Source organism: Pleurodeles waltl, chromosome 11 (assembly GCF_031143425.1).
Source record: "Pleurodeles waltl isolate 20211129_DDA chromosome 11, aPleWal1.hap1.20221129, whole genome shotgun sequence".
Lineage (NCBI taxonomy): Eukaryota > Metazoa > Chordata > Amphibia > Caudata > Salamandridae > Pleurodeles > Pleurodeles waltl.
In genome coordinates, this window is record NC_090450.1 from 37,463,602 (window position 1) to 37,477,954 (window position 14,353).

Sequence of the window (14,353 nt, forward strand, 5' to 3'; positions counted from 1 at the left end):
TTGTAAGTGCAGGGTAGCCATAAGAGTATATGGTCTGGGAGTTTGTCAAACACGAACTCCACAGCACCATAATGGCTACACTGAAAACTGGGAAGTTTGGTATCAAACTTCTCAGCACAATAAATGCACACTGATGCCAGTGTACATTTTATTGTAAAATACACCACAGAGGGCACCTTAGAGGTGCCCCCTGAAACTTAACCGACTATCTGTGTAGGCTGACTAGTTTTAGCAGCCTGCCACAAACCGAGACATGTTGCTGGCCCCATGGGGAGAGTGCCTTTGTCACTCTGAGGCCAGTAACAAAGCCTGCACTGGGTGGAGATGCTAACACCTCCCCCAGGCAGGAATTGTCACACCTGGCGGTGAGCCTCAAAGGCTCACCTCCTTTGTGCCAACCCAGCAGGACACTCCAGCTAGTGGAGTTGCCCGCCCCCTCCGGCCAGGCCCCACTTTTGGCGGCAAGGCCGGAGAAGATAATGAGAATAACAAGGAGGAGTCACTGGCCAGTCAGGACAGCCCCTAAGGTGTCCTGAGCTGAGGTGACTCTAACTTTTAGAAATCCTCCATCTTGCAGATGGAGGATTCCCCCAATAGGGTTAGGATTGTGACCCCCTCCCCTTGGGAGGAAGCACAAAGAGGGTGTACCCACCCTCAGGGCTAGTAGCCATTGGCTACTAACCCCCCAGACCTAAACACGCCCTTAAATTTAGTATTTAAGGGCTACCCTGAACCCTAGAAAATTAGATTCCTGCAACTACAAGAAGGACTGCCTAGCTGAAAAACCCCTGCAGAGGAAGACCAGAAGACGACAACTGCCTTGGCTCCAGAAACTCACCGGCCTGTCTCCTGCCTTCCAAAGATCCTGCTCCAGCGACGCCTTCCAAAGGGACCAGCGACCTCGACATCCTCCGAGGACTGCCCCTGCTTCGAAAAGACAAGAAACTCCCGAGGACAGCGGACCTGCTCCAAGAAAAGCTGCAACTTTGTTTCCAGCAGCTTTAAAGAACCCTGCAAGCTCCCCGCAAGAAGCGTGAGACTTGCAACACTGCACCCGGCGACCCCGACTCGGCTGGTGGAGATCCGACACCTCAGGAGGGACCCCAGGACTACTCTGATACTGTGAGTACCAAAACCTGTCCCCTCTGAGCCCCCACAGCGCCGCCTGCAGAGGGAATCCCGAGGCTTCCCCTGACCGCGACTCTTTGAACCTAAAGTCCCGACGCCTGGGAGAGACCCTGCACCCGCAGCCCCCAGGACCTGAAGGACCGGACTTTAACTGGAGAAGTGACCCCCAGGAGTCCCTCTCCCTTGCCCAAGTGGAGGTTTCCCCGAGGAATCCCCCCCTTGCCTGCCTGCAGCGCTGAAGAGATCCCGAGATCTCTCATAGACTAACATTGAAAACCCGACGCTTGTTTTTACACTGCACCCGGCCGCCCCCGCGCTGCTGAGGGTGAAATTTCTGTGTGGACCTGTGTCCCCCCCGGTGCCCTACAAAACCCCCCTGGTCTGCCCTCCGAAGACGCGGGTACTTACCTGCAAACAGACCGGAACCGGGGCACCCCCTTCTCTCCATTCTAGCCTATGTGTTTTGGGCACCACTTTGAACTCTGCACCTGACCGGCCCTGAGCTGCTGGTGTGGGGACTTTGGGGTTGCTCTGAACCCCCAACGGTGGGCTACCTTGGACCAAGAACTGAACCCTGTAAGTGTCTTACTTACCTGGTAAAACTAACCAAAACTTACCTCCCCTAGGAACTGTGAAAATTGCACTAAGTGTCCACTTTTAAAACAGCTATTTGTCAATAACTTGAAAAATATACATGCAATTTTTATGATTTGAAGTTCCTAAAGTACTTACCTGCAATACCTTTCGAATGAGATATTACATGTAGAATTTGAACCTGTGGTTCTTAAAATAAACTAAGAAAAGATATTTTTCTATATAAAAACCTATTGGCTGGATTTGTCTCTGAGTGTGTGTACCTCATTTATTGTCTATGTGTATGTACAACAAATGCTTAACACTACTCCTTGGATAAGCCTACTGCTCGACCACACTACCACAAAATAGAGCATTAGTATTATCTATTTTTACCACTATTTTACCTCTAAGGGGAACCCTTGGACTCTGTGCATGCTATTCCTTACTTTGAAATAGCACATACAGAGCCAACTTCCTACAATGCACGTTTCCCCTAAAGCAGGCTTTACCTGCTGCCTTTGATATGCAAACAATCCCCCCCCCCCCAACAAAAAAAACACCCCAGATTTCCCTTCAAGGCACCCCAAACTCACCGCACAAGCAAAACACGGCCGGTCAGGTGCAAATGTTCTGCACCCAATTACCTCCCTTTCCATGGTGTGAAGAGCTTAGTCTCGTCACCAAGGCACAGCGGATCAAACACACAAATGTACATAGCATTCCGATTCTGAGTAAACAATTAAAATGTTTACTGGAAGGGGATTGCTACATTCCTATCCCTATTGGGGGAATCCTCCATCTGCAAGAAGGAGAATTTCGAAAAGTTTGTCACCTCAGCTCAGGACACCTTAGGAGCAGTCCTGACTGGCCAGTGACTCCTCGTTTTTCTCATTATCTCCTCCGGCCTTGCCGCCAAAAGTGGGGCCGTGGCCGGAGGGGGCGGGCAACTCCACTAGCTGGAGTGCCCTGGGGTGCTGTAACAAAGGGGATGAGCCTTTGAGGCTCACCGCCAGGTGTTACAGTTCCTGCAGGGGGAGGTGTGAAGCACCTCCACCCAGTACAGGCTTTGTTTCTAGCCACAGAGTGACAAAGGCACTCTCCCCATTTGGCCAGCAACATGTCTTGGGTGTGGCAAGCTGCTAAAACTAGTCAGCCTACACGGATAGTCGGTTAAGGTTTCAGGGGGCACCTCTAAGGTGCCCTCTGGGTGTATGTTACAATAAAATGTACACTGGCATCAGTGTGCATTTATTGTGCTGAGAAGTTTGATACCAAACTTCCCAGATTTCAGTGTAGTCGTTATGGAACTGTGGGGTTCGTGTTAGACAAACTCCCAGACCATATACTCTTTATGGCTACCATGCACTTACAATGTCTAAGGCTTTGCTTAGACACTGTAGGGGCATAGTGCTCATGCAACTATGCCCTCACCTGTGTTATAGTGCACCCTACCTTAGGGCTGCAAGGCTTGCTAGAGGGGTGACTTACCTATGCCACAGGCAGTGTGAGGTAGGCATGGCACCCTGAGGGGAGTGCCATATCGACAGTCATTTTCTCCCCACCAGCACACACAAGCAGTGGAGCAGTGTGCATGTGCTGAGTGAGGGTTCCCCAGGGTGGCATAAGACATGCTGCAGCTCTTAGAGGCCTTCCTTGGCATCAGGACCCTTGGTACCAGGGGTACCATTTACAAGGGACTTATCTGGGTACAAGGGTTGTTCCAATTGTGGAAGCAAAGGTACAGTATAGGGAAAACATTGGTGGTGGGGACTGGTTAGCAGGGTCCCAGCACACTTCCAATCATAACTGGCGTCAACAAAAGGCAAAAGGTCAGGGGATAACCATGCCAAGGAGGCAGTTCCTTACAATAGGCGACTATTCATCCTACCGCCTGGTGCCAAAACAAGACCTTACACTAGGGCCAATCCTGGACCTCAGATTTATAAACAGATTCATTCAGACACAATACTTCAAAATCTTGACACAAGAGGTTACCCTACTTCCACAAAAGAGGGACTACATGGCAACCATAGACTTGAAGGATGCCTATTTACACATACCCATGAATCCGGCACACAAAGTACATCAGATTCATGCTTGAAGGTACACTATCAATTCAAGGTCTTACCCATCTGCACCGTATACACCAAGGGTTTTTACAAAATGCCTGGCAACAGTCAGCATTTTGTAGGATAAAAGGGATTGAAGTTTACCCTTACCTGGACGATTGGCTTATAAAAGCAAATATGAAGGAGAAATGTCAAAAGGGACATTCAGACAGATCACACAGCTACAAAAACTGGGGTTCTCAAACCATAAATCTTTCCTAGAACTGGAAAAGATCTTCCTAGGGGCAAAACTGGATGCAAATAAAGTATGAGCATACCCTACTCAGAAGAAAGTACAGGCAATCACAGAGCAAACTTGCCTTTACCAGAGGGGGAAATCTCTGGCAGTGGACATTCATGAAACTAATGAACATGATGGCATCATTCAGTCCCCTCATAACCCATGTGAAACTCCACATGCCCCTGTTCAAAGAATGACTATGTAGCAACTGGTCACAAGCCTCCTTGAGTTGGGAGGATCTAGTGGTTGTAGCATCAAGGATACAGAAAGGTAAAATTAAAAAAATAAAATAATAAATTCCACCACCAATCAGAAGGGAATGCCCTGTCACTAAACTGGTCATGAGATTTCCCTACCTCTTTCCACCCAATAGAATTTAGACATCTATACTTACTACCTAGAAACAAGGTAATATTGAAGGAGGCTAGAAGGCCAACAAGAAGACCCAAAAGACAATGCTGCACAACAAAATGGAAGAGCTACTTTCTATGGTGCGCAAAGAACAACAACTTTGAGATAGATCAGTACTGTTTCCCATTTAGATTGTCTCACACATCTACTGGGCAGCAGGATAAACTACTCCTCTCTCAAAGTCCAGAATTGCTCCCCCAAGGAAGGCACCAGCCCGATGTGGAACTTAAATATGGTATTAACACAGTCAGTGACAAAACCATTTGAGCCTATGCACAAAGTTGAGCTTGGTTATATCACACACATACCAATTCACATCACTACAGAGATTAAGCGAACTTCAAGAGCTAACAATACAGGAACCATACATAAAAATCAACATGGACATGGTAGTAATCGGAAGAAACCCTCAGCTCCTACCTAAGGTGGTGAGCAAATACCACGTCAACCAAAGCATCCAGTTGAGTGTTCTTTAGGAGTCCACAGACACCATTACATACTCTGGATGTAAGATGAGCACTAATATACTGCCTACAAGAGACCAAACAGTTTTGTTTCATTTGCGAAATCCAGCAAGGGGGTCACCTGTCACTAAAGGAATTATTGCACAATGGGTTGTGGAAACAATACAACATGCTCTCCCTCAGCAGGAAAATCTCTGCCCTGTCTCCCTAAAGCACACTCAACCAGAAAGAGTGCAGAACTAGTATTCATGGCAAATGTGCCCATAGAACACTATCTGCGCAGCTGCAACATGGGCATCCCCACACATTCACCAAGCATTGAGTGGATTTACAAATGCATAAGGAAGCTCAAGTGGGACAGAAGGTATTACAGCACCTGTTACAAGCTCATCGTTTCACCCCAACCAACCCAAGGAAGTGGAAATCACTACATAATCTAGTGCTGTTGTTCCCAACCTGTGGTCCTCGGGCCCCTGGGGGTCCGCGAAGCATCCTCAGGGGGGTCTGCGACTGCTTAGAAAATTAAATTGTTTTAACAGATTAGGTCCCCCAGCTTTAAGTAATGACTCAGTAAGAGGGTCCCTAGCTTCTAACTGATTCAGTGGGGGTCCCCTGGTTCTAGGAATGATAAAGTGGGGGTCCACATAAGTCAAAAGGTTGGGAACCACTGATCTATTGCACAAAATGTGTATCCAGAAAAGGATTCATGCTGCAAAATGAAATGGTTACTTGCCAGTAGGAGTAGTTTTGCAGCCTGAAAAGTTTTCTGGATCCCATACGACCCACCCACCTCCCCAGAAACGAGGACAAGGCAAACGGGTGAAAAATAGGTCATATATAAGGACAAAGTGTTTTTCTTTTTGGGGGGGGGGGGGGGAGGGATGTTAAAGCGCAGAACAGAGGGTAAGACAAAACGAGAGAAAACAAGAATCTGAAGATGATTACCGTGCACAGGAACTTCCAGAACGACGTCTGACGTCACACGGGGGACGGACCAAGCACCAAATGGTGGTTGATGCCCAGGGGGGGGGGGGCACAGACTATTCTGGACCCAACTACTAGATGGTGGAATGATGCACAGCATGTGAATCCAGAAAACTTCAGGCTGCAAAACTACTACTACTGGTAAGTAACCATTTTGTTACCAGCTCTTATCTGTTAATCTTCAACTGCCTTTCTGGCTTGTTGCTTAATTTATATATTGCGTTTAATTAGCCACAGGTTAGCAGTCCTGCACCTGAGAAATCTTCAACTCCATCTGTCCCTCCCCCACCCACCGAACTTGAAGTGACCCAGCAGGCCCGTCCAGAAGACCCTGATGAGACCTGGGAGGAAAAAGAAGACAGCCTGCAGCCAGGAGACGCAAAATACCAGTACATGTCAGGTAGGGATTCATACTATCTTAAGCATTGTGCTGGAAGGCAATGTCTGCATCTGGTGTCGTTCTTTGTAAATAGTAGGCTTCTTTGTCCATGTTAGACACTGACCTGACAAATTATCTTAAAAGATGTTAACTTAATATGTTATGCTTGGAGCCCATTGTCTAATTTATGCAAGACTCCTAGTACAAGATGTAATCCCTATTACCTGTATGAACTTGAAGTACATCTTGAATTGGTAAGTCCATTACAGATGGACGTTTCTACTCTGATTCCTTCTTTCTCAGGTGTCATTACTGGATTTGCTTAAGTTGAAAAAGCTATACTGCACTGACAGTGTCAAAGATCTGATTACTTCTAGGATCCCCTCCAGAGATGTCATTTATTGGAGTTTTAAGGAAATGGGCTTTTTGCAGTGTTACCCCCCACTTTTTGCCCTTATTTAACTACTAGGTTCTTGTGAAACAGCTTTAAAATGCCTTGAGCCCTGCTAAACAGGACTCAGTGCACGTGGTCTGACCCTTCAAATTGCATGTTTAATTGGTTTGTTGGAGCATCGCCCAGGTATTGCAGCACTTATTGTGCCACCCTGAGTGGGACAAGGTAAAACATAGCACCCAGTCTGCCTCCGTAACTGGAACGACTCTTTAAAATGTGTAACTCGACTTTGCCATATAAAGCTATGGCGAAGCCGATCATTCCTCCTCTTTGTAAGTCATTGCTATGGTGGGCGTTACAAGCCCTAAGGCAGAGTACTGTGTTAAAAGTTGGAAATGTACTTTTACATGCTTCAGCAGTGTAAATACTTAATTGTTTGTATGTGTGTTTTAGAGCTAGTAGCCTCATTGGCAAGTACAGAGTTACAGGTTGGCACCCCAGCCCTGCTAACTTCTGAATTAAACTACTAATGTTGGTACTGTTTTGTATCAAGTCAGTGCATTAAATCCAATGTATTGGTTAAATTGAATTTAAGATGCACTTCGCCTACTAGTGACATTTAGAAGTTGCCACTTTTGTTGCTCAATGTGTCCAGTGCTCATTTACTGATATACATAAGGCTAGTTCTGCAGACAACATACTGCCCATCTGGGGAGCCGTGCTAATGACGCCCAGGAAAGGACAGTACAGGCCTGTGTGGGAGAGTGGTGTTAACACCTGTGTGGCTTCCTGTAGGACGGAGCTAACTTTAACAGAGAAGCCTCATTTGCATAGAAAAAGGGTAACACTTAGGAGAGGGGTTGCGCTATTGCTTGGGCAGTCAGGCTAGCTTTGTAGAGAGCAAAAGAGAAGCCAGTTGTCAATGTTTTTCCCAGGGGGTGTAGCCCCTTGGTAGCCACACATCTGGGGGTATCTGAGCACAGATGGGGGTCTCACCATCTTGGGAGTGGCAGACTAGTGCATCCTGGGATCGCCAGATGCCACACTACACAGAGTAGCAGTCACCAGGGAAGTTGTCACCAGGTGAGAGGGAATCTGGTAGCACATTGCTACCAACCACATCCTGCCCTTAGGGTGCTTTCCAAACATAAATGGGGCACACCCTGGCTCTTGGAACTCAGAGTTAAACTGACTTGGAATAAGGACCAAAAGACTACCTTGCTGCATTGAGGGACCAGCAAAGAGGTTGCACTGATGGACTGTGTAAGGAAATGCCTCCTTGGCATGGTTGCCCCCCTGACTTTTTGCCTTTGCTGATGCTATGTTTACAATTGAAAGTGTGCTGAGGCCTGCTAACCAGGCCCCAGCACCAGTGTTCTTTCCCTAACCTGTACTTTTGTATCCACAATTGGCAGACCCTGGCATCCAGATAAGTCCCTTGTAACTGGTACTTCTAGTACCAAGGGCCCTGATGCCAAGGAAGATCTCTAAGGGATGCAGCATGTCTTATGCCACCCTGGAGACCTCTCACTCAGCACAGACACACTGCTTGCCAGCTTGTGTGTGCTAGTGAGGACAAAACGAGTAAGTCGACATGGCACTCCCCTCAGGGTGCCATGCCAGCCTCTCACTGCCTATGCAGTATAGGTAAGACACCCCTCTAGCAGGCCTTACAGCCCTAAGGCAGGGTGCACTATACCATAGGTGAGGGTACCAGTGCATGAGCATGGTACCCCTACAGTGTCTAAACAAAACCTTAGACATTGTAAGTGCAGGGTAGCCATAAGAGTATATAGTCTGGGAGTCTGTCAAACACGAACTCCACAGCACCATAATGGCTACACTGAAAACTGGGAAGTTTGGTATCAAACTTCTCAGCACAATAAATGCACACTGATGCCAGTGTACATTTTATTGTAAAATACACCCCAGAGGGCACCTTAGAGGTGCCCCCTGAAACTTAACCGACTGTCTGTGTAGGCTGACTAGTTTTAGCAGCCTGCCACAAACCGAGACATGTTGCTGGCCCCATGGGGAGAGTGCCTTTGTCACTCTGAGGCCAGTAACAAAGCCTGCACTGGGTGGAGATGCTAACACCTCCCCCAGGCAGGAGCTGTAACACCTGGCGGTGAGCCTCAAAGGCTCACCCCTTTGTCACAGCCCAGCAGGGCACTCCAGCTTAGTGGAGTTGCCCGCCCCCTCCGGCCACGGCCCCCACTTTTGGAGGCAAGGCTGGAGGGAACAAAGAAAGCAACAAGGAGGAGTCACTGGCCAGTCAGGACAGCCCCTAAGGTGTCCTGAGCTGAAGTGACTCTAACTTTTAGAAATCCTCCATCTTGCAGATGGAGGATTCCCCCAATAGGGTTAGGATTGTGACCCCCTCCCCTTGGGAGGAGGCACAAAGAGGGTGTACCCACCCTCAGGGCTAGTAGCCATTGGCTACTAACCCCCCAGACCTAAACACGCCCTTAAATTTAGTATTTAAGGGCTACCCTGAACCCTAGAAAATTAGATTCCTGCAAACTACAAGAAGGACTGCCTAGCTGAAACCCCTGCAGAGGAAGACCAGAAGACGACAACTGCCTTGGCTCCAGAAACTCACCGGCCTGTCTCCTGCCTTCCAAAGAACTCTGCTCCAGCGACGCCTTCCAAGGGACCAGCGACCTCTGAATCCTCTGAGGACTGCCCTGCTTCGAAAAAGACAAGAAACTCCCGAGGACAGCGGACCTGCTCCAAAAAGACTGCAACTTTGTTTCAAGGAGCAGCTTTAAAGACCCTGCAATCTCCCCGCAAGAAGCGTGAGACTTGCAACACTGCACCCGGCGACCCCGACTCGGCTGGTGGAGAACCAACACCTCAGGGAGGACCCCCGGACTACTCTACGACTGTGAGTACCAAAACCTGTCCCCCCTGAGCCCCCACAGCGCCGCCTGCAGAGGGAATCCCGAGGCTTCCCCTGACCGCGACTCTCTGAAACCTAAGTCCCGACGCCTGGAAAAGACCCTGCACCCGCAGCCCCCAGGACCTGAAGGACCGGACTTTCACTGGAGAAGTGACCCCCAGGAGTCCCTCTCCCTTGCCCAAGTGGAGGTTTCCCCGAGGAAGCCCCCCCCTTGCCTGCCTGCAGCGCTGAAGAGATCCGTTGATCTCTCATAGACTAACATTGCAAACCCGACGCTTGTTTCTACACTGCACCCGGCCGCCCCCGCGCTGCTGAGGGTGAAATTTCTGTGTGGGCTTGTGTCCCCCCCGGTGCCCTACAAAACCCCCCTGGTCTGCCCTCCGAAGACGCGGGTACTTACCTGCAAGCAGACCGGAACCGGGGCACCCCCTTCTCTCCATTCTAGCCTATGCGTTTTGGGCACCACTTTGAACTCTGCACCTGACCGGCCCTGAGCTGCTGGTGTGGTGACTTTGGGGTCGCCCTGAACCCCCAACGGTGGGCTACCTTGGACCTAGAACTGAACCCTGTAAGTGTCTTACTTACCTGGTAAAACTAACAAACTTACCTCCCCCAGGAACTGTGAAAATTGCACTAAGTGTCCACTTTTAAAGTAGCTATTTGTGAATAACTTGAAAAGTATACATGCAATTGAAATGATTCAAAGTTCCTAATGTACTTACCTGCAATACCTTTCAAACAAGATATTACATGTTTAATTTGAACCTGTGGTTCTTAAAATAAACTAAGAAAATATATTTTTCTATACAAAACCTATTGGCTGGATTTGTCTCTGAGTGTGTGTACCTCATTTATTGTCTATGTGTATGTACAACAAATGCTTAACACTACTCCTTGGATAAGCCTACTGCTCGACCACACTACCACAAAATAGAGCATTAGTATTATCTCTTTTTACCACTATTTTACCTCTAAGGGGAACCCTTGGACTCTGTGCATGCTATTCCTTACTTTGAAATAGCACATACAGAGCCAACGTCCTACAGACTGCACCTGGAGGCTAGGGACTGTGCCTGCTGTGTCCTGCTCAAGGAGGAGCAGTTTCCAGAGCACTGTCCAGTGACTCCAGGGGCCAGCAGCATGTTCGTAGTACCGGGACATAACGGGCAACCCTGCAACTAGGACCCTCACCATCCTGGAGGACCAAGCAATCCCTGCAGGAAGTCCCCTGTCGACAGCATCACATCCACAGTTTCTTTGGCGCATCTTCAGTGCACTTCATCCCTTGTATCAGGGCCTCTCCATCTGAATCCATTGCAAGGGGGATAAAAAGCCTTCGAACTGCTGAAAGACTTCTTCTTCCGTGAGGTGAACTGTTCTTGAGGAACTTGCTCAACCCTCTGTCTAGCTTCCTTCCGGAATTGCTCGCTCAAAGTACTTCTAACCAACCGCAATAACCAAAGTATTCCTTGAAAAGTTTTTAAGTGCCAATTCATTGAGTTTGCCAAGGCATGTTCGTGGTTGAAGTTGCTTTGATTTATTATTGCTTGTAAATCTATATCTCTGGAATCCTCCAGTGAATCTATTTTCGTTCTAGTGCCTTAAGTCTTGTAAAAAAAAAAAAAAGTCTTATTTTTTGTTAATTGGTGTTGGTTTCCTTGAATGTCTAGTTCCTCTTAAATTGTTTTGGTGCAGTTTAAATATTTTTCATTTGCTACTCAGTGTAAGCCTTGTATCCCAGTGCCACAGATAGCTGGGATTGAGCTGAGGGTTAGACAGATAACCTAAGAATATTAAAGCGGTTGGTAGGTGTATTACATGGTGAGGTTGCGCAACCCATTTCCTCGCACTCTAAGACTAATACTAGACCCGTGGCCACTCAACCACACTGTAAGGAAATGCCTCCTTGGCATGGTTGCCCCCTGACTTTTTGCCTTTGCTGATGCTATGTTTACAATTGAAAGTGTGCTGAGGCCTGCTAACCAGGCCCCAGCACCAGTGTTCTTTCCCTAACCTGTACTTTTGTATCCACAATTGGCAGACCCTGGCATCCAGATAAGTCCCTTGTAACTGGTACTTCTAGTACCAAGGGCCCTGATGCCAAGGAAGGTCTCTAAGGGCTGCAGCATGTCTTATGCCACCCTGGAGACCTCTCACTCAGCACAGACACACTGCTTGCCAGCTTGTGTGTGCTAGTGAGGACAAAACGAGTAAGTCGACATGGCACTCCCCTCAGGGTGCCATGCCAGCCTCTCACTGCCTATGCAGTATAGGTAAGACACCCCTCTAGCAGGCCTTACAGCCCTAAGGCAGGGTGCACTATACCATAGGTGAGGGTACCAGTGCATGAGCATGGTACCCCTACAGTGTCTAAACAAAACCTTAGACATTGTAAGTGCAGGGTAGCCATAAGAGTATATGGTCTGGGAGTTTGTCAAACACGAACTCCACAGCACCATAATGGCTACACTGAAAACTGGGAAGTTTGGTATCAAACTTCTCAGCACAATAAATGCACACTGATGCCAGTGTACATTTTATTGTAAAATACACCCCAGAGGGCACCTTAGAGGTGCCCCCTGAAACTTAACCGACTATCTGTGTAGGCTGACTAGTTTTAGCAGCCTGCCACAAACCGAGACATGTTGCTGGCCCCATGGGGAGAGTGCCTTTGTCACTCTGAGGCCAGTAACAAAGCCTGCACTGGGTGGAGATGCTAACACCTCCCCCAGGCAGGAATTGTCACACCTGGCGGTGAGCCTCAAAGGCTCACCTCCTTTGTGCCAACCCCGCAGGACACTCCAGCTAGTGGAGTTGCCCGCCCCCTCCGGCCAGGCCCCACTTTTGGCGGCAAGGCCGGAGAAAATAATGAGAAAAACAAGGAGGAGTCACTGGCCAGTCAGGACAGCCCCTAAGGTGTCCTGAGCTGAAGTGACTCTAACTTTTAGAAATCCTCCATCTTGCAGATGGAGGATTCCCCCAATAGGGTTAGGATTGTGACCCCCTCCCCTTGGGAGGAGGCACAAAGAGGGTGTACCCACCCTCAGGGCTAGTAGCCATTGGCTACTAACCCCCCAGACCTAAACACGCCCCTAAATTTAGTATTTAAGGGCTACCCTGAACCCTAGGAAATTAGATTCCTGCAACTACAAGAAGGACTGCCTAGCTGAAAACCCCTGCAGCGGAAGACCAGAAGACGACAACTGCCTTGGCTCCAGAAACTCACCGGCCTGTCTCCTGCCTTCCAAAGATCCTGCTCCAGCGACGCCTTCCAAAGGGACCAGCGACCTCGACATCCTCTGAGGACTGCCCCTGCTTCGAAAAGACAAGAAACTCCCGAGGACAGCGGACCTGCTCCAAGAAAAGCTGCAACTTTGTTTCCAGCAGCTTTAAAGATCCCTGCAAGCTCCCCGCAAGAAGCGTGAGACTTGCAACACTGCACCCGGCGACCCCGACTCGGCTGGTGGCGATCCAACACCTCAGGAGGGACCCCAGGACTACTCTAAGACTGTGAGTACAAAAACCTGTCCCCCCTGAGCCCCCACAGCGCCGCCTGCAGAGGGAATCCCGAGGCTTCCCCTGACCGCGACTCTTTGAACCCAAAGTCCCGACACCTGGGAGAGACCCTGCACCCGCAGCCCCCAGGACCTGAAGGACCGGACTTTCACTGGAGGAGTGACCCCCAGGAGTCCCTCTCCCTTGATCAAGTGGAGGTTTCCCCGAGGAACCCCCCCCTTGCCTGCCTGCAGCGCTGAAGAGATCCCGAGATCTCTCATAGACTAACACTGCGAACCCGACGCTTGTTTCTACACTGCACCCGGCCGCCCCCGCGCCGCTGAGGGTGAAATTTCTGTGTGGGCTTGTGTCCCCCCCGGTGCCCTACAAAACCCCCCTGGTCTGCCCTCCGAAGACGCGGGTACTTACCTGCAAGCAGACCGGAACCGGGGCACCCCCTTCTCCCCATTCTAGCCTATGTGTTTTGGGCACCACTTTGAACTCTGCACCTGACCGGCCCTGAGCTGCTGGTGTGGTGACTTTGGGGTTGCTCTGAACCCCCAACGGTGGGCTACCTTGGACCAAGAACTAAGCCCTGTAAGTGTCTTACTTACCTGGTTAACCTAACAAATACTTACCTCCCCTAGGAACTGTGAAAATTGCACTGTCCACTTTTAAAACAGCTATTTGTGAATAACTTGAAAAGTATACATGCAATTTTGATGATTTGAAGTTCCTAAAGTACTTACCTGCAATACCTTTCGAATGAGATATTACATGTAGAATTTGAACCTGTGGTTCTTAAAATAAACTAAGAAAAGATATTTTTCTATATAAAAACCTATTGGCTGGATTTGTCTCTGAGTGTGTGTACCTCATTTATTGTCTATGTGTATGTACAACAAATGCTTAACACTACTCCTTGGATAAGCCTACTGCTCGACCACACTACCACAAAATAGAGCATTAGTATTCTCTTTTTACCACTATTTTACCTCTAAGGGGAACCCTTGGACTCTGTGCATGCTATTCCTTACTTTGAAATAGCACATACAGAGCCAACTTCCTACATTGGTGGATCAGCGGTGGGGTACAAGACTTTGCATTTGCTGGACTACTCAGCCAATACCTGATCACACGACAAATTCCAAAATTGTCATTAGAAATTGATTTTTGCAATTTGAAAAGTTTTCTAAATTCTTAAAAGACCTGCTAGGGCCTTGTGTTAGATCCTGTTTAGCATTTCTTTTAGAGTTTAAAAGTTTGTAAAA

General features: G+C 48.6%; 1 protein-coding gene across 8 annotated transcripts in view; it reads left to right on the forward strand.

Annotated features, from left to right (window-relative positions):
* The window catches only part of EIF4G1 (eukaryotic translation initiation factor 4 gamma 1), a 723,480-nt gene that overhangs the window by 399,814 nt on the left and 309,313 nt on the right, over nucleotides 1-14,353 (forward strand). For all 8 annotated transcript variants that reach the window (XM_069212975.1, XM_069212971.1, XM_069212974.1 and 5 more), the window contains one exon: nucleotides 6,144-6,312. In XM_069212975.1, coding sequence (XP_069069076.1) covers nucleotides 6,144-6,312 — 169 coding nt within the window. The remainder of the gene's footprint in view (nucleotides 1-6,143; nucleotides 6,313-14,353) is intronic.